This window comes from Sminthopsis crassicaudata, chromosome 1 (genome assembly GCF_048593235.1).
Source record: "Sminthopsis crassicaudata isolate SCR6 chromosome 1, ASM4859323v1, whole genome shotgun sequence".
Classification (NCBI taxonomy): domain Eukaryota; kingdom Metazoa; phylum Chordata; class Mammalia; order Dasyuromorphia; family Dasyuridae; genus Sminthopsis; species Sminthopsis crassicaudata.
The window spans coordinates 255,360,947-255,387,304 of NC_133617.1; the positions used below are offsets into that span (position 1 = coordinate 255,360,947).

At 32.6% G+C, this 26,358-nt stretch overlaps 1 protein-coding gene across 1 annotated transcript in view; it reads left to right on the forward strand.

Annotated features, from left to right (window-relative positions):
• Positions 1-26,358, forward strand: part of SNTG1 (syntrophin gamma 1) — an 813,750-nt gene that overhangs the window by 239,708 nt on the left and 547,684 nt on the right. The window contains 1 exon segment of the mRNA XM_074278136.1: positions 14,599-14,652. Within this exon segment, the coding sequence (XP_074134237.1) occupies positions 14,626-14,652 (27 nt within the window). The 5' untranslated portion in view covers positions 14,599-14,625.

The window sequence follows — 26,358 nt, forward strand, 5'->3', positions numbered from 1 at the left end:
ATTAGGAAGTGACTTAAGCAAAATTAGATAGATATATTTTTTAGGCTCCAAATCCATCATTTGGTGTGGTATATCAAATATACCACAAAGGATAACCAATATCTTTTCAGTAAGACACCAAATAGGAAGATGTTTCCTGTTTAGATTTTATAATGCATTGTCAGTTTAATCTCAAAAAAAAAAAAAAAATTCTCTCCCAGATGTGGCCAAATCTTTCTTCCCTTCAAGATGAATTGCCTGAGGTACTGCTGAAATAATTTGTCGAATTTTTTTTAATTAATTTAGAAGATAAAAATAATTTGGATTCGCATTAGCTTAGCTCTATTACATTATTTTTCTGTAAAAGTGAATTTTAAAATTATCAAATAGGGTATTTAGTGCCATACCAATCAGATTCCCAAGAAACTATTTTAATGACCTAGAAAAAAATAACAAAATTCATATGGAAGAACAAAAGGTTGAGAATTTCAAGGGAATTAATGAAAAAAAAAAATCAAATGAAGCTGGCCTAGCTGTATCTGATCTAAAACTAAATTATAAAGCAGCAGTCACCAAAAGCATTTGGTATTGGCTAAGAAATAGATTAGTCAATCAATGGAATAGGTTAGGTTCGCAAGGCATAATAGTCAATAAATATAGCAATTTAGTGTTTGGCAAACCCAGAGATCCTAACTTTTGGGATAAGAATTCACTATTTGACAAAAACTTCTGGGAAACCTGGAAATTAGTGTGGCAGAAATTAGGCATGGAACCACACTTAACACCATATACCAAGATAAGATCAAAATGGGTCCATGATTTAGGCATAAAGAACGAGATCATAAGCAAATTAGAGGAACATAGGATAGTTTACCTCTCAGACTTGTGGAGGAGGAAGGATTTTGTGACCAAAGAAGAACTAGAGATCATTATTGATCACAAAATAGAAAATTTTGATTACATCAAATTAAAAAAAACTTTGTACAAACAAAACTAATGCAAACAAAAATAGAAGGGAAACAACAAACTGAGAAAACATTTTTACAGTTAAAGGTTCTGATAAAGACTTCATTTCCAAAATAGATAGAGAATTGACTCTAATTTATAAGCAATCAAGCCATTCTCCAATTAATAAATGGTCAAAAGATATGAACAGACAATTTTCAGATGATGAAATTGAAACTATTTCCACTCATATGAAAGAGTGTTCCAAATCACTATTGATCAGAGAAATGCAAATTAAGACAATTGTGATACCACTACACACCTGTGAAATTGGTTAAGATGACAGGAAAAAATAATGATGAATGTTGGAGGGGATGCTGGAAAACTGAGATACTGATGCATTGCTGGTGGAGTTGTGAACAAATCCAACCATTCTGGAGAGCAATTTGGAACTATGACCCAAAAGTTATCAAACTGTGCATACCCTTTGATCCAGCAGTGTTACTACTGGGCTTATATCCCAAAGAAATACTAAAGAAGGGAAAGGGTCCTGTATGTGCCAAAATGTTTGTGGCAGCCCTTTTTGTAGTGGCTAGAAACTGGAAAATGAATATGGATGCCCATCAATTGGAGAATTGGTGGGTAAATTGTGGTCTATGAATGTTATGGAATATTATTGTTCTGTAAGAAATGACCAGCAGGATGAATACAGAGAAGCTTGGAGAGACTTACATGAACTGATGCTGCGTAAAACGAGCAGAACCAGGAGATCATTATACACTTCAGCAATGATACTATATGAAGATGTATTCTGATGGAAGTGAATATCTTCGACAAAGAGAAGATCTAATTCAGTTCCAATTGATCAATGATGGACAGAATCAGCGACACTCAGAAAAGGAACAATGGGAAATGAGTGTAAACTGTTTGCACTTTTGTTTTTCTTCCCAGGTTATTTTTAACTTCTAAATCCAATGCTCCCTGTTCAACAAGAGAATTGTTCAGTTCTGCACACATATGTTGTATCTAGGATATACTGTAACATAATTAACATGTATAAGACTGCTTGCCTTCTAGGGGAGGGGGTGGAGGGAGGAACAGAAAAAGGAACAGAAGTGAGTGCAAGGGATAATGCTGTAAAAAAGTACACAGGTATATGCAAATAAATAAATAAATAAATGAAAAGTTATAATTATATATATATATATATATATATATATATATATATATATATATATATATATATATATATATATATATATATATATATATATATAAAAATAGGGAAATTTCAAAGAATGTTTCCTTAAGCAAAGAAACAACATGAAATTGGTGGTTACCACATGTAAACCTGATTTAAAGAAAAAGAAATACAGAACAATTTAATAACCAGATTTCTTGGAAACGAAAGAAAACACACTGGTATCAAAACAAACTCTTCAGTAAAATATGTTTTTTTTTTTTGGCTGCAGCAAATTATTGTAATTTTTATTTTATTTGCTGCTAATAAACTTACAATATCTGGATGAAAAGAAAAAGTCCCTCCATTTTTCTCTTCTAAGTGGGAATGATTCAGGTCTGTTATAATATTTAAAATTGGTTTTAAAAAAAGCTAATGCATGATTTATACATCAGCATTATGGAGAATTATAAAATAAAGAAAAAAACTTAGAAGCAATATAAATTTTTAGCAATATTGTAATTATGGCCAAAATTCTGGAACATTCAGGTCATGGATTAATGCAAATTATAATGATAAATATGAATAATAGAACATTGGAAGGACTTCTATAAAATTCTGAAAATTGCAAAATTAAATTCTAATAGGAAGTACAGAGTACATACTATACTATAAACATGTGAAAACTAATTGAGAATAAATAGACTAAAAAACCTGAGGGAAACTTAGAAAAAAAGGGCTAAAAACAATTTAGGATGTTTTGGGTGTTGAAATTCATGTGTATAAAGTTAAGTAGTTGTGAATACAAATTAATTGGTTATATTGATATTTACTAATGAATTTATAAAATTATTTTAAGAATGTGAATGGTCATTTCCGGCCAAGATGGCGGCGTAGAGGCAGACAGCTGCTTGAGCTCCTCGTTTTCTCTCAGAACTTACTTCATGACAAGCCTCTGACTTAATGCTTGACCCAGAAAGAAATCCACAAATAATCACCAAGAGAAGACATCCTTGAAAGTCACCAGAAAAGGTCTGTGTTTGCTCAGGGGAGGGTTAATCAGACTGGGCACAGACTGAGGGCAGGCAGCCAGAGCAAGACAGGCAGCTCACACAGCTCAGACCAGAGGGGGAGGGGTGTGATATCTGCCATTTCTGTGAAAGGGCTTTTGCCCCAGTGTGGATGCTCCGTCTTGGCAGCAAGCCAGGAGCAGCAGAGAGGGTGTAAACACCAGAGGTGAAGATTAAAACCCCAGAAAGCCAGCGTCTCTCAGAGCCCGGCCACCCCCAGCCCCCACCTGAACTGACTCAGTGCATTCTCGGAGCCTCAGAGCAAAGACTCAGTACAGTCATTGCTGTTCTGTTAGTGGCTCTCTGCTGCCCTACCCCCAGTCTGTAAAGGAAGCCCATTAATACCATCCAGCCCCATCCCCCGAAAAACAGACCAATTGTTTCTCTTCTCAGTTTGTTTTCTTTGATTCCTACTCTGACAAAATGAACAAAAAATTCAAAAGGGCTCTAACCATTGACAGCTTCTGTGTGGAGAGGGAGCAGACTTCAAATGCTGAGGAGACTAGGAACAGACTGTCCCCAGATGTATCCCCTGGGAGGGATATAAGCTGCTCCTCAATGCAAAAGAACCTCATAGAGGAAATCAAAAAGGCTCTCACAAGAGAGCTGGAAGAGAAATGGGAAAAGGAAAGGGAAGCTTGGCAAGAGAGCCTAGAGAAGTCATCCCATGCATTCAAAGACAGAGTGGATAAAGAAATCAAATCATTGAGAAACAAGATTAGTGAGCTGGAAAAGGTAAACAACTCCAAGGAAAACAGGATTAGTGAGCTGGAAAAGCTAAACAACTCCAAGGAAAACAGGATTAGTGAGCTGGAAAAAGAAATCAGCTCTCTAAAAAATAAAATGGATAAAATGGAAAAAAATTCCATAGAAGATAAAAACTCAATTGGACAATTACAAAGAGATATGAAAAAAAGTGAGTGAAGAAAATACATCATTGAAAATTAGACAGGAACAAGTAGAAATGAATGACTCAAGGAGAAACCAAGAGGTAGTCAAGCAAAACCAGAGAAATGAAACAATTGAAAAGAATGTCAAGTACCTTACCAGAAAGACAACAGACCTGGAAAACAGATCCAGGAGAGACAATTTGAGAATAATCGGACTCCCTGAAAAATGGGAGGAAAAAAAGAGCTTGGACACCATTTTCAAGGAAATTATCAAAGAGAACTGCCCAGACATTCTGGAAACAGAGGGTAAAATAGACATTGAAAAAATTCATCGATCACCTACTGAAAGGGACCCTAAAAATCAAAACGCCAAGAAACATAGTGGCCAAGTTCAAGAACCATCAGACAAAGGAAAAGATATTGGAAGCTGCTAGAAAAAAGCAATTCAGATATGGAGGATCCACAATAAGGATAACCCAGGATCTAGCAGCGTCTACATTAAAAGAACGCAGGGCCTGGAACATGATATTCCGAAAGGCTAAGGAACTTGGTATGCAGCCAAGAATAACTTACCCAGCAAGAATGAACATCGTTTTCCAGGGAAGAAGATGGACATTTAACGAAATAAATGAATTCCATCTATTTTTGATGAAAAAACCAGACCTACATAAAAGGTTTGATCTTCAAATACAGAACTCAAGATTTCTAAAAAGGTAAAAAGAAATCTTGAGAACTATACTTCTGTCAAAAAAATATGTAAAGAACATATGTACAATTTGTCTTAGAAACTAGAGGTGGAAAGGAGATTATATCATAAAAAAGTGTAAAGTGGTGGTACTACATCTCATGAAGAGGCAAAGGTAACCTATTATATCTGAGAGAAAGAAAGGAGGGAGATGAAAATAGCGTGTATCAATAGACATATTTGATTTATGGTGAAACTTCTTCCACTTCATTGAAAAGTGAAAGGGAAGGAGTAAGCTAAGGGGAAGGGAATACAGTAGATTCGAGGAAAAGGGGTAAAATAAGGGGAGGAACTTTAAGGTGGGGGAGGGATCCTAAAAAGGGAGGTCTGTGAAAAGGAAGTGGTGTTCACCAGTTTAATACTGGATAGGAGGGTAAAAGGGAAGGAAAGGGGAAAAGCATAAGCAGGGGTTAATAGGATGGCAAGCAATATAGAATTAGTCCTTCTAACCATAAATGTGAATGGGGCAAACTGCCTCATAAAGAGGAAGCAGTTAGCAGACTGGATTAAAAGTCAGAATCCTATTATATGTTGTTTACAGGAAACACACCTGAAACAGGGTGAGACATTCAAACTAAAAGTAAAAGGGTGGAGCAGAATCCATTATGCCTCAGGCAAAACCAAAAAAGCAGGAGTAGCCATCCTCATCTCAGATCAAGCAAAAACAAAAATTGATCTAATTAAAAGAGATAAGGAAGGGCATTATATCCTGCTAAAGGGCAGCATCAGTAATGAAGCAGTATCAATATTAAACATATATGCACCAAGTGGTGCAGCATCTAAATTCTTAAAAGAGAAATTAAGAGAGCTGCAAGAGGAAATAGATAGCAAAACTATAATAGCGGGAGATCTCAACCTTGCACTCTCAGAATTAGATAAATCAAACCACAAAATAAATAAGAAAGAAGTCAAAGAGGTAAATAGAATACTAGAAAAGTTTGATATGATAGATCTTTGGCGAAAGCTAAATGGAGACAGAAAGGAATATACTTTCTTCTCAGCACTTCATGGAACCTATACAAAAATTGATCATATACTAGGGCATAAAAACCTCAAAATCAAATGCAGTAAGGCAGAAATAGTAAATGCATCCTTTTCAGACCATAATGCAATCAAAATAACATTTAATAAAAAGCCAGGGGAAAATAGACCAAAAAATAATTGGAAACTAAATAATCTTATACTAAAGAATGATTGGGTAAAACAGCAAATCATAGACATAATTAATAACTTCACCCAAGAAAATGACAATAATGAGACATCATACCAAATTGTGTGGGATACAGCCAAAGCAGTAATAAGGGGAAGTTTTATATCTCTACAGGCCTACTTGCATAAAATAGAGAAAGAGAGGGCCAACGAATTGGGCTTACAACTAAAATTGCTAGAAAAGGAACAAATTAAAAACCCCCAGGCAAACACAAAACTTGAAATTCAAAAAATAAAAGGTGAGATTAATAAAATTGAAAGTAAAAAAAACTATTGAATTAATTAATAAAACTAAGAGTTGGTTCTATGAAAAAACCAACAAAATAGACAAACCCTTAGTAAACCTGATTAAAAAAAGGAAAGAGAAAAAGCAAATTGATAGTCTTAAAAATGAAAAGGGTGAACTCACCACTAATGAAGAGGAAATTAGAACAATAGTTAGGAGCTACTTTGCTCAACTTTATGCCGATAAATTCGATAACTTAAATGAAATGGAAGAATACCTTCAAAAATATAGCTTGCCCAGATTAACAGAGGAAGAAGTAAGTAGTCTAAATAGTCCCATCTCAGAAAAAGAAATAGACCAAGCTATTAACCAACTTCCTAAGAAAAAGTCCCCAGGACCAGATGGATTTACAGGTGAATTCTACCAAACATTTAAAGAACAACTAACTCCAATGCTATGTAAACTATTTGAAAAAATAGGGGAGGAAGGAGTCCTACCAAACTCCTTTTATGACACAGACATGGTACTGATACCTAAACCAGGTCGATCGAAAACTGAGAAAGAAAATTATAGACCAATTTCCTTAATGAATATTGATGCTAAAATCTTAAATAATATATTAGCAAATAGACTTCAGAAAATCATCCCCAGGATAATACACTATGACCAAGTGGGATTTCTACCAGGAATGCAGGGCTGGTTTAATATTAGGAAAACTATTAGTATAATTGACCATATTAATAATCAAATTAATAAAAACCATATGATCATCTCAATAGATGCAGAAAAAGCATTTGATAAAATCCAACATCCATTCCTACTAAAAATGTTTGAGAGTATAGGAATAAATGGACTATTCCTTAAAATAATAAGGAGCATATATTTAAAACCTTCAGTAAACATCATATGTAATGGTGATGATAAACTAGAACCTTTCCCTGTAAGATCAGGAGTGAAACAAGGTTGCCCACTATCACCATTACTATTCAATATAGTACTAGAAACTCTAGCCTCGGCAATAAGAGCCGAGAAAGAGATTCAAGGAATTAGAGTAGGAAATGAAGAAATCAAATTGTCACTTTTCACAGATGACATGATGGTATACTTAGAGAACCCCAAAGACTCTGCTAAAAAGCTATTAGAAATAATTCAGAATTTTAGCAAAGTCGCAGGATACAAAATAAACCCACATATATCCTCAGGATTTTTATACATTACCAACACAATCCAACAACAAGAGATACAAAGAGAAATTCCATTCCAAATAACAGTCGATAGTATAAAATATTTGGGAATATATCTACCAAAGGAGAGTCAGGAATTATATGAGCAAAATTACAAAACACTTGCCACAAAAATAAAGTCAGATTTAAATAATTGGAAAGACATTCAGTGCTCTTGGATAGGCCGAGCGAATATAATAAAGATGACAATACTCCCCAAACTAATCTATTTATTGAGTGCTATACCAATCAGACTCCCAAGAAACTATTTTAATGACCTAGAAAAAATAACAACAAAATTCATATGGAAGAATAAAAGGTCGAGAATTGCAAGGGAACTAATGAAAAAAAAGTCAGAGGAAGGTGGTCTAAGTGTACCTGATTTAAAGCTATATTATAAAGCAACAGTCTCCAAAACCATTTGGTATTGGCTAAGAAATAGACTAGTTCATCAGTGGCATAGGTTAGGTTCACAGGGCAAGATAGTGAATAAAAATAGCAATCTAATCTTTGACAAACCCAAAGATCCCAGATTTTGGGATAAGAATTCATTATTTGACAAAAACTGCTGGGAAAACTGGAAGTTAGTATGGCAGAAACTAGCCATGGACCCACATTTAACACCACATACTAAGATTAGATCAAAATGGGTCCAAGATTTAGGTATAAAGAACGAAATCATAAATAAATTGGAGGAACATGGGATGGTTTACCTCTCAGACTTGTGGAGGAGGAAGGAGTTTGTGTCCAAGGGAGAACTAGAGACCATTATTGATCACAAAATAGAACATTTTGATTACACCAAATTAACAAATTTCTGCACAAACAAAACTAATGCAAACAAGATTAGAAGGGAAGTAACAAATTGGGAAAAAATTTTTACAGTTAAAGGTTCTGATAAAGGCCTCATCTCCAAAATATACAGAGTATTGACTTTAATTTATAAGAAATCAAGCCATTCTCCAATTGATAAATGGTCAAAGGATATGAACAGACAATTTTCAGATGATGAAATTAAAACTATTTCCACTCATATGAAAGAGTGTTCCAAATCACTATTGATCAGAGAAATGCAAATTAAGACAACTCTGAGGTATCATTACACACCTGTCAGATTGGCTAAGATGACAGGAACAAATAACGATGAATGTTGGAGGGGCTGTGGGAAAACTGGGACACTGATGCATTGTTGGTGGAGTTGTGAAAGAATCCAACCATTCTGGAGAGCAATCTGGAATTATGCCCAAAAGGTTATCAAAATGTGCATACCCTTTGACCTAGCCATACTACTACTGGGCTTATACCCCAATGAACTACTAAAGAAGGGAAAGGGACCTGTATGTGCCAAAATGTTTGTGGCAGCCCTTTTCATAGTGGCTAGAAGCTGGAAGATGAATGGATGTCCATCAATTGGAGATTGGTTGGGTAAACTATGGTATATGAATGTTATGGAATATTATTGTTCTATAAGAAATGACCAGCAGGAGAAATACAGAGAGGCTTGGAGAGACTTACATTATACACTTCAACAATGATACTGTACGAGGATGTATGCTGATGGAAGTGGATTTCTTCAACATAGAGAAGAGCTAATCCAATTCCAATTGATTAATGATGGACAGAACCAGCTACATCCAGAAAGGGAACACTGGGAAATGAATGTAAACTGTTATTTTTACCTTCTGAATCCAATTCTTCCTGTGCAACAAAAAATTCAGTTCTACACACATATATTGTATCTAGAATATACTGTAATATATTTAACATATATAAGACTGCTTGCCATCTGGGGGAGGGGGTTGGGGAAGGAAGGGAAAAAATCTGAGTGGAAGTAAGTGCAAGGGATAATGTTGTAAAAAAATTACCCAAGCATATGTACTGTCAAAAAATGTTATAATTATAAAATAAAAATTAAAAAAAAAAAATGTGAATGGTGTGGAGAAAGTTGTTTATCCTGCTTTTGTTGATAGAGTGAAAATAACAAATGACTTAGTCTTCCTTGAGTAGTCTTTTTAAAAAAATATTTCTATTCTTGACATTTACAATCACTCCAAAGACTTTTATTACAGCTACAAAAACCACTAGCTGCCTTGATCATTGACACATTTTTAATTGCTTAGAAATTATTTTGTTTTCTGAATGAGCAAATGAAAATATGACATAATAGTCATTTTCCATAGGTTGGTAATTGAGTCAAAATAAAAAGGAATATTTATGTACCTTGTTTATTGAAACATAAAGTTTATGTGCGTTTTATCTATATGGACATAATAAATTTTCATTCTAATGGATTTTTATTCCATTTGCATTAGTTATGTTTAATATAATTGGTTCGTTTTGTTTTGTTTTAGAAGTTGTCAAGGCATATAGGCAATATACCACATGTGTATAATGACTTTTTAAACAACAAAAATATTTATGATTAATTTTGTTCCATTAGAGTGCATAATACTTTCAACTGTCAGAATCATCAAATGAGAAGGTATTTCAAACACCATATATTTCATTCTATATTTGAACAAGAATCTATTTTTTACCTGTGCTTGAAGATCTCCAATGACAGAGGAGTTATTATCTCTCAAATTGCCCCATTTAAGTTTTAGGGAATTATTAGACAGTCTTTTATTATATTAAACCTAAAAATTTTTGTTATATCAAGCCTAAAGTAAACCCATTTTCTCTCTCCTCTTCACTGTGACATCACTTCAAATACTGAAAAATTACTATCACCACTACACATACTCTGTCTTCTTTTTTGAGTTAATTTTCATCTTTCACACAATTGTCATATAGTTTATTCTTGAATTCATACTTTATATTGGTTATCATCCTCATATTTTTCTCCATACAAAGGTATGTTCTTCCTAAAATGTGTGGCTCAGAAGCTTTTATTTTTCCTGAATAGTTCAATTTGTAGTGAGACTCTCATCTTTCTATTTCTGGTCATTAAAGCTCTCTTAGTGCAATCAACATGAGTAAGATTTCTTGTTTACATTAAATACTGTCCATTCACTGGGAATGAAGGTCAATTAAAGGTTTACACATTTTTCATAAAAACTGCTGCTTATCTACTTCTCCCTGATATTATCATTGTATAATTAATTTGTTGAATACAATTTTAGTCTTTGTGGCACTATTAAATGGTTTGTTGTGTTTAGCCTATAGTTGTAAACTACTGAGGTATTACTAGATATTGATATTTTTCATTCACCATGTTAACTATCCCTGCCATGTTTATATCCTTTACACATTTAATAATCATGCAATCAATTTATTTATTCAATTTCCTGAGGGTCACAGATAATAGAGAGATCCCTGGAAAAGGCATAAGACCTTTTTGTCCTCCAAGAACTCCGCTAATCATGTTTGGCTTGCCTTCTCTATCCCCACTGCAGGTGGCAGGCCTTCTGAGAAGTCAGGAGATTTGTCTAACCTTGATGATTACTAGTACCAAGAATCTCTGGAGGAAAGCATGATTACTGACTTCTAAGAAACATGTCTGGAGAACATCTACCAGATATTCTATCACCTGTTATGTGCTATCTGAATATCTTTGTGTATGATGTATTGACTATTGTTAGAATACAGAAGTAGTAGTAATCTAACTGAAAATTTAGTTATTTGTTACCAATTATGTAAACCTTAAATGGCATATTAGTATTGGTGTAATCCTTAATAAATCAGACTCCTGTTTTTACCCCCTCTTCACTCCTTGTCCATGAATCAGATAACAGGGCCAGGTCCCCATAGTTCTCCCATGAGTGGATCAGGACCAACTAATCTATTAAAATGTACATAGCAATAGATAGGTCACATGGAGTGATAGAAAATTTGCCTCAAATTCAGGAAAATGTCATATCCCACCACTGACATAGAGTGATTGGGTGACTCTAGGCTTATCATTTAAATGAGGATCATTGGCAAGTCTTCAAGACTAAAGATTATAAAGTAAATAAAGCTCTACATTGGTAGCAATTCCTTACTGAACATGCCCTACCACAATGAAATTAGTATCTAATTAAAATAGAAAGAAATAGGTACATATATATGCAAATATTTATTGACATATATATATATATATATATATATATATATATATATATATATATATATATATATATATATATGTACAGTCACATATACGTTTATGTGTATGTATTCCTATACACACATATAGACTGTCCATATGTAAATATATAGATGTTTTTCTTAGAAATGGCATAAGTAAATATGACTGTTCTGGCCCACCTCTGAACAAAGTAGGAAGAGAGCCTTTCCTTTAAATTCATCAACTTACCTATGGGCAGAGAGAGAGATAGGCAAGATCCAGAACAGATAAGGAATGGGGTGAGTATATTGGGTTAGAATGATATCTAGAAAACTCTAAACATTCTATATTAGAAATGTAATTTTAGGATATTCAGAATGAAAACCAATTCCTTGATATCTCTTAAAATATGCATTTATTTTTTAGTCTCTTTTTATCAACATCTGGTTCCATAAAAAGCTGTCAAAAAGGAATGGCAAATAAATTCATTTATCCAAGCCAAACAGCAAACTGAAGTTAACAGAAGTTCTACAAGTTGAAGTATAACAAATAATATATAAGAATAAATGAAGCTCTTAAGCTGAGAAAAAGATAAGAGCTCACCAAATGGTGACAAGCAGGAAAGGGTGACAAATAATCTCATCTAGAGGGAATCACTCACATAAGTCACTAGATTTGCATGTCAAGGACACTTATAGAGATAGAACAAAAGTCAAAGAACATTATGAAAATGAGTACCTTTATGAATCTATTTTTGAGGGTTTTAATTCAATATTTAAAATATTTTCTTCCATTATTTCCTTGGATGTCCTCTTTCCATTCATGTGTCTATAACCAGATCCCAAATAAATCACTTTATTGCAGGTTGTTGTTGTTCAGTTGTTTTCAGTCCTGTATGACTTTTTGAAATCTCATTTGGGGTTTTCTTGGTAAAGATGCTGGATTGCTCAAGATTTTTCAGCTATGAAGAGACTGAGCTCAGATATGAAGTCACAAAGATGTCATTTTGATTTTAGGCCTACCACCCTGTTTATTGTGCTCCCTAGCTGCTCATTTCTAATGGTACTCAGTGTTTAACATCTCTCAGCAAAGTAGGAGCAATGTCTCCTTTTATGTACACAGCAGACAACAGAGTAGTCTTTCAAGATACTAAAATAGCAGTAGATTATGAATCCCTTCTGATCCTCTGGGACCACTTGCCCAACTCACATTATACCTTTAAGTTAAGTTTCTAGGAATCAGGATGCTATTGTTCTTTACAGCATGTTAAGGAATAAGCTTAAGAGAATAAAATTGCTCTGGTGTGCTGAATATCTGAATATTGATCAGGTAATTAACATTAATCAGCATTTACAGTGAAATATTAATGGAATATAAATATAATAACAAGATAGGAGTTTCTCCCAAAAAAATTATCAGGGTCTAAGACATGAACAAGGTATCTTCAGCAAATGTGAACCATTCCTATATAAATATAGTTTGGTTTTATATCTAAGCTTAGTTAATAGCTCAATGACCAAGAAGAAGCATTGATATCATTATCATATCTATATAATAAAGGCCTATAGTTTAAGGATTTCTTATCTATGATATGTAGAAATCTTAAATACTAACAATTCTTATAACCGATTTTATTTATTAGAATTGTTTATAGATAATTTTCAAGATTTTAAAGATTTCTTTCATGTTACCATGCAAAGGAAGACTGTTAAATGGTATAATAGAGTAAGGGAAATAAAATTAGGAAGACCTAAATTTGATTCTGTCTCAGACAAAATCCATATCTACTTCAGTTTTTTCATCTGAAAAGTGAGAATAATATTGGTAGCTATCTTTTGGGTAATTATGAGGATAAAGTAATATTATATTTATAAATCACTCTGAAAATCTTGAAATATTACATACATGATAGCTATTGTTACTTTTATTAAATGGGGAAAATATAAACATTGCTTTAAATGAAAGTAAATGAACATCAACAAAAGATGTTATTCCTTAGTCCTGAATGATCAATAATTTATCAGTCCAATGATGAAGCTGAGACAGTTTTCAGCCCATTTCACTTATATCCATTATATGATGTGATATATTTTGAAATTAAACATCCATTTTGTTTTGATATCTTGTTTTTCTACATAATTATACTTTGCCTCAATGACCTTTTATGGTAACAATATAACATTATTCTACAACAATAACTTAATCCCTTAAATTTACCTTGTAACTAAAACAAAGGTATTTAACATACACTTTACAGAAGTATCTAGGCCTAGACTTGTCATTTCAGTAATTGTGGTATTTACTTTATAAAACCAGTGACCTACTACCTAGTCCTAGTTGAGGTAATTTCCTCTACTTCACAACAGAGAAATTTCTGAAAATTAACCTATTTGATAAATGGTTTGTTTTCTATGAGCAGTAATGTTTGTGAATAAAATCTCAAGTCCAAGGAAAAAATTATTCATGCATGTATCTTTTTAATTAGAAGAAAAAAGATTAGTCAACCTTTTGCAAGAGATAACCATATGAAAAGTAACTTTTAATTACTCTTTCAAAGGTTCTTTCCCTGCTGCAAACACAACTTTCCAAATAAATGTTAGAAATAAGCTAGCACTTGTAAGAAGAGGTTAATCATAAGAGTATATTATGCTTGAATGCTACATAGAGTGGAGAGAGAGGTGGAAATTCACTTTCTTAATCACAGTGAATAAAATCAGGATGTTTATATTTTATATATGCTATTATTAGGGTCTATTTTCTTCTTATTCCTCTCACTTCATTATACTCTAGAGTTGCTGATAATTATGCAGAGTCAGAAACACAATTCGCCAAGAAGACTACAATATTCATTTCATAATTTTATAATCCGGGGGCAGCTAGGTGGCACAGTGGATAGAGCACCAGCCCTGATTTCAGGAGGACCCAAGTTCAAATCTGGTCTCAGACACTTAATACTTCCTAGCTGTGTGACCTTGGTCAAGTCACTTAATCCCAACCTCAGGGGAAAAAAAAAATTATAATCCTTTTTTTCATGCTCCTACCAATGTTTAAATTAATGGCATACTCCCTCTCTATCTTTTCAGACAATACTCTTTCTTGTGCCATAGCACATGGATTTCAGGACTAGTTGTGAAGAGGTAGGTGAAGAGTTTATTTTCTTTTTGTGTGGTTTTGCTCACTGTACTCCCAAGTCTCCCTCAAGAAAAATACAAGCAAGAGTTATTTCAACCTAGTTTGTTGATCCATTTAGCCACTGAAGTAATATGATGACCTTCTTGCCACTGTGCAGAAACCAATGTTTGCCCAGATAACTGTGTCTTCAATGTGAACTTTGTCAACCAGATCATTGCTTTGACTGAATTGTTCTCTTTATTCATACATTTTATCCTTTAAAATTATTCTGAAGTCATATAGAAATCAAGAATGTCCTGGGTTCAAATTTCTGAAAACTTTATTTTTTTTTAATGAAAATTTTAGAATTTTGCTTTATACATTGGAGATGAAAAGAAAGATAAAGATATAGAGATAGACAGGAAAAAAAAAACATTAAATAAAATGTGAAAAAAAATTTATGAAGCAAAAGTGCAAATGAGTCTCTAACTTTTATTTTCAAAGTATCTTTATTATATTTATATAAGAGCTTAATCTTTTAAGATATTTAATTTTATCATGCTCTATTTATTTATATTCTAAAAAAATCAATAGGGAGAAAGGGAGTAAGATCAAAATATTTCTTACCAAAAATGATATCTTGTACTTTCAAAACTCATGTAAAATTGAAGTATGTGAGACACACACACATGCACACAGAGAGATAGAGACAGAGAAATGCTCTTGCTCTGTTAATACTTTTCTTACATATAACTCTATTTATGAATTACTGGTTTCCTGGAACAGACGCTATATTATAGTGACTAGGCAATAACATTGTAAGGACTGTCTAATTTTTCCATTTAATCTCTGTCATCCAAAAAAGTTTCCATGATATAGTAGGTGTTTAATAATTGCTGATCAATTAGAAAAGATGCATGAGAGAAATGCTATGAAGCTCTCTTTAGATGATTGAAGGCATCAAGATATTGAGGAACTAGGAAGAGTCAAATATGACTATTATTTTAAACTGAGTAATGGGGACAATGATTGTAACATCAAGAGCAAAGAGGAATATAAAAAAATAAAAAAGACTTGGTAATTTCCATAGTTTAAATTTGATCTGCACAACACGAAGAAGATTTGTACAGGGACATTAATGTTATAGACTGAGTCTCAAAACAATTAACTAATCATATTATGTCTCTCTAAAGAGTGAAGTGACAGTGTCAGGTATGTTTTTTCTTTAAGATGTCATCATGGAATTAAAGAGCTGAAGGGTCATTAGGATCAACTGGTCTTGCTTGTACTTTGTGAAGGAGAATTTAAGGCTCTGAAATTATAAGAGGGGAGGATCCTGAATCTATATAGGTCCTGAAAACCCAGTAGTCCAAGTCAGTGAAATCACATAATTTATGGCAGGACCAGATCTTCTGATACTATGACCTCAATGTTCTTTTTACATATCACAGTGCTAGAGGTGGTTTTGCTTCTAAATAAATAGTAGAAATGACCTAATTTCTTTTAATTTTCTATTTACTAGACTATATTGATTAGGCTTTTCTTATAAATACCTAGTACAAATCTAGTTGCTTGTTTACTTCCATCATCAAATGTGAAAATCAAATTTTATTTAGCAAATATTTGTTTAATGTCTTCTTTGCAGGTTATGCATTGTGTGAGATGTAAAAGAAAGAATTAGACATTTTCTGAAAAGAAGGATTTCAACAGGTTTCTTAGCTATTTTATTTAAATAAATTATTAATAAATAATTTATTTAAAAATAATAATTATTATTAAATAATAAATTAATTTATTAAATAATATTATTCATTATATCTAATAAGATATAATGAATAATATTATTTATTTAATGCTTATTTGTGAAAGGTGGTATCATGGGTGCTTTGAAATTTTGTTTAAATAAAAACAAAATCAACAAAACGGATGCTGTGATGAAGCTATTTAAGACTAATTGTATATTAAATATTCTGGACTATTAAATGTATCATATTTGAGGAGAGGCAAATGCAGTAAATTGAAGTGGTTTATGAAGAATTGAGGATTAATGTGTATCAAAGAATGGGCAAATATTTAGCTATAGAGAGAAGAGAGAGAGGGAATTCTAGGCAAGGAATCACCAAGCATAAAGGCAAATAATGAAATTCAAATCTAGTTTTATGTTCCTTGCATGAAATATTTGCTTTTAAATATTCTACAATGTACAAAATGTCATACTCATTAAAAGTTGTGAAGTTTCATGGTTGAAAAATTATATATTATGAACTAGAAGTAAGCATGTTAATTTTTATTGCCGAAGCTATGGTGCATATTATTGAACAATACATATTATAGACTATGCTCCAGTTGTTGAGAATCTATTTTTAGTTTAATTTCTTAAACCTTGTTCAAACTGTTTTTCTTGTTATAGTTTTCTTCTAGGCCTGGATGTAATATGTGAAAGCAATTTGATATTTTTAATGCTTTTCATTTGCTCAATGATTAGGAATGACTAGGAATATTGTAAAGAAAAAATTTGGTCAGGAAAACTGCACTGAGACACAGTCTGGTATAGTAAATAGGGGGGTCACTTTCAAAGTCTGGAAGTCCTACTTGATATATTTTGGCTTTGTAGCCCTGAAAAATCATATATATTTTCTTTAAGACTGTCAGTGGCCAAGGGGAAGAGCCAAGATGGTGGAGAGTAGACACAGCTGTATCTAAACTTCTCCCACCTTCTCTCACACCAACAGTAGATTAAACCTCTAAACTGGTTTTGAAGTGCCAGAACCCATAAATATTTGGTGTTTAATATGAAAAAGAAACTAGAGGTGGAAAAGAGATTATACTGGAAAAAGAAGAAAATGGAAGTAAAATGAGGGAAATTTCATCTCATGAAGAGACAAAAAAAAAAAAAACTTATTATAATTTAGGGAAAGAATGGAAGGGGATGAACATATGTGAATCTTACTGTCATCAGACTTGGCTCAAAGAGAATAACAGACATATTTGGTTTCACAGAGAAACTTTTCTCACTTTATAGGGAAATGGAAGGAGAAAGAGGAAATGAAAAGGGGAGACTAAGAGAAGGAAGAACAGAAGTATTAGGGGAAAGGTACAAGAAAGGGGAAGGAGTTCTAAAGAGGGATGGCAGTTTGAAGGAGGTGGTAGTCAGAAGCAAAATACTGGGGAGGAAGGAAGGAAAAGAAAAACATGACTTGGGGTAAATAAAATGACAGGAAATACAGAATTAGTTATTTAACTGTGAATGTGAATGGGATTAACTGTCCCATAAAATGGAAGTGGATAGCAGCCTGGATTAAAAGTCAGAATCACATAATATGTTGTTTACAAGAAACACATTTAAATCAGAGCAATACATATAGAGTGAAGGTAAAATGGTGTAGCAGAATTTATTATGCTTCAGGTAAAGTAAAAAAAAAAAAAAGCAGAGGTAGTGATCCTGATCTCAGATCAAGCAAAAGCAAAAATAGCTTTAATTAAAAGACATGAGGAAGGAAACTATATCTAAAGGGTACCATAGATAATGAAGCAATACTAAACATAATGCACCAAATGGTATAACATCCAAATTCTTAGAGGAGAAATTAAAAGAGATGAAAGAAGACATAGACAGCAAAACTATATCAGTAGAGGATCTCAACCTTGCTCTCTCAGAATTAGATAAATTTAGCTATAAAATAAATAAGAAAGACTTTGATAAGGTAAATAGAATACTAGAAAAGTGAGGTATGATAGATCTTTGGAGAAAATTGAATGGAGACAGAAAGGAATTTACTTTTTTCCTCAGAAGTAGATGAATCCATACAAAACCTGACAATTTATTAGGGCATAAAAACCTCAAAATCAAGTGCAGAAAGGAAGCAACAATAAATGCATTTTTTCAGCAAATGCAATAAAAATCACATGGAATAAAAGACTAGGGAGAAATAGACCAAAAATTAATTGGAAACTAAATAATCTAATCCTAAAGAATGAATGAGTGAAACAAAAAAATCATAGACCCTATCAATAACTTCATCCAAGAGAATGCCAAAATTATTAAACATATCAAAATTTGTGGGATGCAGCCAAAGCAGAAATTAGGGGAGATTTTATATCTTTATATGTGTACTCACATAAGATAGAGAAAGAAAAGATCAATGAATTGGGTATTGCAACTAAAAAAGCTGTAAAAAGAACAAACTAAAAACACTCAATTGAATAACAAATTTGAAATTCTGAAAATAAAAGGGGAGATTAATAAAACTGAAAGTAAGAAAACTATTGAATTAATAAATAAAACTAATAATTGGTTTTATGAAAAATCAATAAAATACATAAAACTTTAGTTAATTTGAATAGAAAAAAAGGAAAGAATAAAATCAAATAGCTTGTCTCGAAAATGAAAAGGGAGAACTTTCCACCAATGAAGAAAAAATTAGAGCAATAAATAGGAGTTATTTTCTATCAAACATTTAAAGAATACTTCACTCCAAATATTTGGTAGAATTCACATGTAAATCCATTTGACCCTGGATATTTTTTCTTAGGGGGTTGATAAATAGCTTGTTCTATTTCTTTTTTCTAAAATAGAACTATATAGACAATGTATTTCCTTTTCTGTTAACCTAAGCAATCTATATTTTTGTAGTTATTCCTCCATTTTACTTAAATTATCAAATTCATTGACATATAGTTGGGGAAAATAGAAATTTTTTTTGAAAAAAAATAGGGAAAGAAGGAGTCCTACTAAATTCCTTTTATGACACAGATATGGTGCTGATACCTAAACCAGGTAGTGTGAACTCAGAGAAAGAAAATTATAGACCAATTTCCCTAATGAATATTAATGCAAAAAATCTTAAGTAAAATATTAGCAAAGAGATTACAGAAAATCATGCCCAGGAAAATTCACTATGACTAAATAAGATTTATACTAGGAATGCAGGTTTGGTTCAAAATTAGACAAACTATTAGCATAATTGACTATATCAATAACCAAACTAACAAAAATCACATGATTATCTCAATAGATGTAGGAAAAAAATCCTATTAAAAACACTGCAGAGTACAGGAATAAATGGATTTTTTCTTAAAATGATCAGTAGTATCTATTTAAAATTATCAGCAAGCATCATATGTAATGGGGAAAAAATATAACCATTCCCAATAAAATAAGAGGTGAAACAAGGTTGGCCCCTATTACCACTACTATCCAGTATGGTATTAGAAATTTAAGCTTTTGCAATAAAAGAAGAAAAAGAGATTAAAGGAATTAAAGTAGATCATGAGGATTATCACTCTTTGCAAATAATATGATGGTATACTTAGAGAACCCTGGGGAATTAACTAAAAGACTACTAGAAATAATTCACAACTTTAGCAAAGTTGTAGTATACAAAATAAATCCACATAAATCATCAGAATTTTTATATATCACCAAGGAAGGCCAGCAGCAAGGGAAACAAAGAGAAATTCCATTTAAAATGACTGTTGATAATTTAAAACATTTGGGACTCTATCTGCCAAGGAAAAGTCAGGAACTATATTAACACAACTTCAAAACACTTTCCACACAAATAAAGTCAGATATAATAAATTGGAAAAATATTAAGTGCTCATGGGTAGGCAGAGGAAATATAAGAAAAATGGCAATACTACCTAAATTACTCTATTTAGTGCCATACCAAGCAAACTCCCAAGAAATTATTTTACAGATCTAGAAAATATAATAATGAAGTTCATCTGGAAAAACAAAAGGTCAAGAATTTCAAGGGAATTAATGAATAAAATGCTAATGAAGGTGATCTAGCTGTGCCAGACCTAAAACTATATTATAAAACAGCAGACATCAAAACCATTTGGCACTGGCTGAGAAATAGAGTAGTCTATCAGTGGAATAAGGTAGGTTCACAGGACAAAATAGTTAATAACTGTAGCTATCTAGTGTTTGACAAACCCAAACACCCCAGCTTTTGAAATGAGAACTCAGTATCTGACAAAAACGGATGAGAAAATTGGAAACTAGTGTGGCAGACATTAGGCATTGACATACACCTAATATTCTATACCAAGATAAGGTCAAAATTGGTTCATGATTTAGGTAAAAAAAAAAGTGATATTATAAGCAAATTAGAAAAACAAAGGATAGTTTGCTTCTCAGACCTGTGGAGAAGGAAAGAATTTTCAACCAAAGAAGAATTGCAACTCATTATTGAACACCAAATAGATAATTTTGATTATATTAAGCTAAAAAGGTTTTGTACAAACAAAACTAATGTAAACAAGTTTAGAAGGGAAAAAATAAATGGAAAAAACATTTTTACATTCAAGAGTTTAATAAAGGCCTCATTTCTAAAATATATAGAGAATTGACTCAAATTTATAAGAAATCAAGCTGTTCTTCAATTTCTAAATGGCCAAAGGATAAGAATAGAAAATTTCATATGAAGAAATTGAAATCATTTCTAGTCAGATGAAAAGTCATATGAAAAGGTTTAAATCCCTATTGATCAGATAAATGCAAATTAAGACAACTCTGAGATGTTACTGCATACCTCTTAGACTGGCTAAGATGACAGGAAAAGATAATGATGAATGTTGGAAGGATGTGAAAAAACTGGGACACTAATACATGGTTGGTGAAATTGTGAACGGATCCAACCATTCTGGAGAGCAATTTGGAACTATGCTCAAAAAGTTATCAAATTGTGAATATCCTTTGATGCAGCAGTGTTTCTACTGGGCTTATATCCCAAAGAGATCTTCAAGGAGAGAAAGGGACCCACATGTGCAAAAATGTTTGCCCTTTTCATAGTGGCAAGAAACTGGAAACTGGATAGATGCCCATTTATTGGAGAATGGCTGAATAAGTTATGGTATATGCATTTTTGGAATATTATTGTTCTGTAAGAAATGACCAGCAGGATGATTTCAGAGAAACCTGGAGAGACTTACATGAAATGATGCTCAGTGAAATGAACAGAACCAGGAGATCACTGTACATAGCAACAAGATTATATAATGATCAATTCTGATGTACATGACTCTTCTCAACAATGAGATGATTCAGACCTGTTCCAATGATCTTGTGATGAAGAGAGCCATCTCTCAGAGAGAGGAATGTAGGAACTAAGTGTGGTTCACAACCTAGCATATTTCACTCTTTTAGTTGTTGTTTGCTTGTATTTTATTTTCTTTCTCTTTTTTCATGTTTGATCTGACATTTCTTGAGCAGCAAGAAATTATATAAATATGTATGCATATATTGAATTTAGCATATATTTCTATTATGTTTAACATATATTGGATTACTTGCTATCAAGGGGGGTGGGGGAAGGAGAAGAAAACCTGGAAGAAAGTTTTGCATGGTTCAATGTTGAAAAATTATCTAGACATATGTTTCAGAAAATAAAAAGCTTTAATTTAAAAAAAAAAACTATCAGTGGCAAAAGTTTTTTTTTTGTTTATGTTGGGTTTTTTTGGGGGGGTGGTTTTGTTTTTGTTTTTGTTTTTTTCATTGATGGAGAGAGTTTTCTCACATGTAGTTCCCTACACCAATAAAATCATAAAACTTCCAAAAAACACCATGTGGGCTCTTAAAAAAATATATATATATGCATATATATGTATATATATGCATATATATATGTATGTATACAGAGAGAGAGAGAGAGAAAGAGAGAGAGAGAAACACCCTCTATATTATTTTTTCAATGATATCCACATAATTTCAAAACTTCTATGGAAGTTGCACTCACATTTAATAACCATCACCCCTCACCCAAACCACTTGTGGAAGTATATGAGCAAAACTCACACATAAGATGAGAGAGTATGAACATTTTGGCAGCTCATCTATTGGAGAAAATATCCATGCTGATATGAGCATAGATTCATCAAAATACTAAAATATATTCTAAATGGCATACTTTAAAAGCTACAAAAACTTTAAGTGCTTCTTTAATTCAAAAGCCTTTGTACAGAGACTGAAATTTTCACTTGAGTCATGCAAAATTGATAGGCACAGTCACATTTCTTTAATTTATAAAATATTTTGGTTTTTGTTTTAAACATATATTTATTTTATTTCATGTAAAAAAAAAAAAACAACTATCCATTACTAAGGAGGGCAGTTAAATAAATACTTAATAACCCTCAAAGTTTTGGGTCAGGAACTATATAAGATTGAATGATAATATACACCAAGTTAAATCAACAAATATTTATTAAATATCTACTATAAAAGAAGGGTAAAAATAGTCCCTGCTCAAAAAAAAAAAAAACAAAAAACAACCTCATAGCCTAATGGGAAAACAGCATACAACAATTATAAATAAATAAAATATATGCTGATCTTATTGGAGATAACTTCAAAAGAAAGACACTGCCTTTAAAATGTTTCTGCATAAAGGGAAAAACAGATCACCTCTTATATCTTGATCCTAGAACAGTTAATATATGTGGAAATAATAATTGAAAACTGAAGGTAGACTTCAACGGAAGTAGTAGTACTTGAGGCTCCTTACAAAGATTTGAAATACCAGTCAGGATTTGTTTGTTCTAACTTAACATTACTTGGAAGTGATGTAGAATTATTCTTAAGCATAAGGAACTAAGAAGTAGTAAAATGATTTCTTTGATTTTCTCTTAATTTCACTTTTCCCTCTGGCTTCCTTGGAAACCTGCTCATTCTAAAAGTTACTGAGCCTGAATGAATAGGGAAAATTCTTAGCTGGAAAGAATCTAGGATTGTATCCATGGCTCCAGGGTAATATCAGGCAAAACCTTGTCCTTTCTTCAAGTGACTGTTGAGTTTTGCTTATAGAAGAAATGTAATTGTGATCTAGTTCAAAGTATGTTCATCTGACAGATAGCAGGGCCTGGGCTACTTCCTGATCTTCAATTTACTAGCTATCTGAATTTTGGCATGGTGGTATAAACTCAGTGGATTTTTATTTCCTTGAATGTAAATTTTAAAAGTAGGGTAGTAAATTTTAAAAGAAAGTAGGGTAGAAGGGTTGAGTAGGTGGGAAGGGGAACAGGTAAGACAGCTAAGTGGCAGAATAGATAATGTTCTGGGCCTGGAGTCAGGAAAACTCAACTTTCTGAGTCCAAATCTGGTCTCAGACACTTTCTTGTTGTGTGACACTGGGAAAGTCACTTAAGTATGTTTGCCTCAGTTTCCTCATATATAAAATGAGCTGCAGAATTGGACATAACTGAAAAAAAAAGTCTGGATAATAGCTACTATTAAGTAGAAAGATTGGACTTGAACCCCAATATGCTATTTCCTATGTTATTACATCTGCTGAAGAAGTGTCTGAAGAGATTCTGTACAGTTATCTAAATTATAATCTCCACAGAGAAATGGACAAATATATCTTCTGCTCTGTATTTCCTACTTTTACAAGGTACTTCTCCTTGGACATCCTGCTGGGAATATAAAACGCTACATAAACCAACCTGAGTTAAACAACATTCCCAAAAATTGTATTCCTCTTTCTCATCCTTATTTTTCTTAGTGACAATGCTACATACTCAGCCCTGCATAATCAAAAACTCAGTATTACCCTTATCTTTCCTTCCTCTGCTTCCTTTACCTTAAGTTTTGGATCACTTAAAATCCTATTTACTATCCTTATGTGGATATTATTATTAATATATTAGGTTTTTGGTTTTGTTTTTTGTTTTGTTTTTGGTATTCCCATAGCTACAATCACAGGTCTTCTTTGTATTTGAACTGAAGTTTGAAAATGATACCAAATAGACTTTCTCATTTTCACTATCTCCCTCTCAATTCATAGTTTATATAACTGCCAAACTCTTTATCCATAAATCTGACTATATTACTCCTCTGCTCAAAAATCTTCAGCATCTCCTTCTATCTTTTTAATTCAAAATTTATTTTCTGGTACTTCCAGAACCAAGATGATAGAGTGAGGAAGAAACCTGAAGCTCTTTGAAATTCCAGGAACAACCAACCATCCAACAACCAGAAAACTGCATCAAAATTAATTTAGGATCAGGAAACAGCTTACAAGCAGAGGAGGAAAGGTCTGTCTCACTAAGGTGGGAGGTGAGCAAGATACAAGATCAGGAACAGCAAATATCTTTACTATAAAGGACCTGCAGCAAGTCTACAACTCTTTTAGCAATCTAATAGCAGCCCTCTAGGAAAGTAAATATTCTGTGCAACAGAGCAAATCTCCACCTCAGAGATCCCATCCCCAGAAATAATCACTAGCCAGGGCTTGACTACTTTGCTGACTAACAGTGAAGCCCTTCTCTAAGTCTGAGCAACAGGTAGGTTTTGCTCCTGGAATCTACCAGCACCAGGGATGGGCAGACCAGCAATAAGATCCCTCCTTCAGAGGCAACTACCACAAAGATTTTGTTACCATGACAACCCAGAAGCAAGGCCCCATCCCTGGAGCAGAGCAGCAATGGAAGCAGAAAAAGCCTTTGAGAAAATACAACACCTATTGCTATAAAAAACATTAGAAATTATAAGAAAAAAGGAAGCTTACTTTAAAACAATAAGTAATATTTATCTAAAATCATCAACAAGCATTATCTGTAATGGGGATAAACTAGATCCCTTCCCAAGATAATCAGGGGAACAAGAAATATTCTTGAAAAAAGAATATCCAATAAAAGTGACAAAGGATTCATTTCTGTTATATAATATTGTACTAGAAATGTTAACTATAGAAATCAGAAAAAAAAGAAATTAAAGGAATTAGAGTAGGTAATGAGGAAACAAAACCATCACTCTTTGCAGAGGATAAATTGTTATACTTAGAAAATCCTAAATAATCAATTAAAGACCTCCTTGAAATTATTAATAAATTTAGCAAAGCTGCAGTGTACAAAAAACCTCACATAAGTCATCAGTGTTTTTATTTATTACCAGCAAAATCCAGCAGCAAGAAACAGAAGGAGTATTTCAATTTTAAATAATGGTAGACAGTATAAAGTATTTGGGAGTCTACCTGTCAAGACAAATCAGGAATTAGATGAATACAACAATAGAACATTTTTGACACAAATAATGTCAGTTCTAAACAATTGGAAAAATATTAATTGCTTCTGGATAAACTAAGTCATAATAATTAAATTGGCAATTCTACCTAAATTAATGTTTATTCAATGCCATAGCAATCAAACTACCAAAAATATTTTATGTAGATAGAAAAAAATAATAAAATTCACCTAGAAAAACAAAAACTCAAGAATACCAAGGGCATCAAAGAAAAAAATGAAATTAATGTGGTTTAAGCATTCAAGATCTTAAATAATATTATAGTATAATAATTGTCAAAACAATTTGGTACTGGCTAATAAGTTCAGTAGTAGATCAGTGTAATTAATAAGATACAAATTTCATTCCAGTAAATGCCATAGAAATCTTGGTTGTAATATTCGGGCTAGCTTTCTGGATGTCCTTCAGATAGGCCTTAGTCTCAGCAGGATAGATAACACAAGAATGGTCAAGAAATAATAAAGTCCAGATTATTTATTTTGGCCCAGTCTTGATCTTAGTGCAGGAATCATGAGAGCCACCACAAGGCTGATCAAAGATAGAATGTCTGTCTTCCAGTCCTTCTTAACTCTTATATACCTTATTGTTAATAACATTATTATAGCATACTGATTACATGTGAACTTAGACAACCATTGCATCACCATACTAAGTACTAAGTATATATGTGAACTAGAGAACCATTATTTCATCAATTCCACTGAGT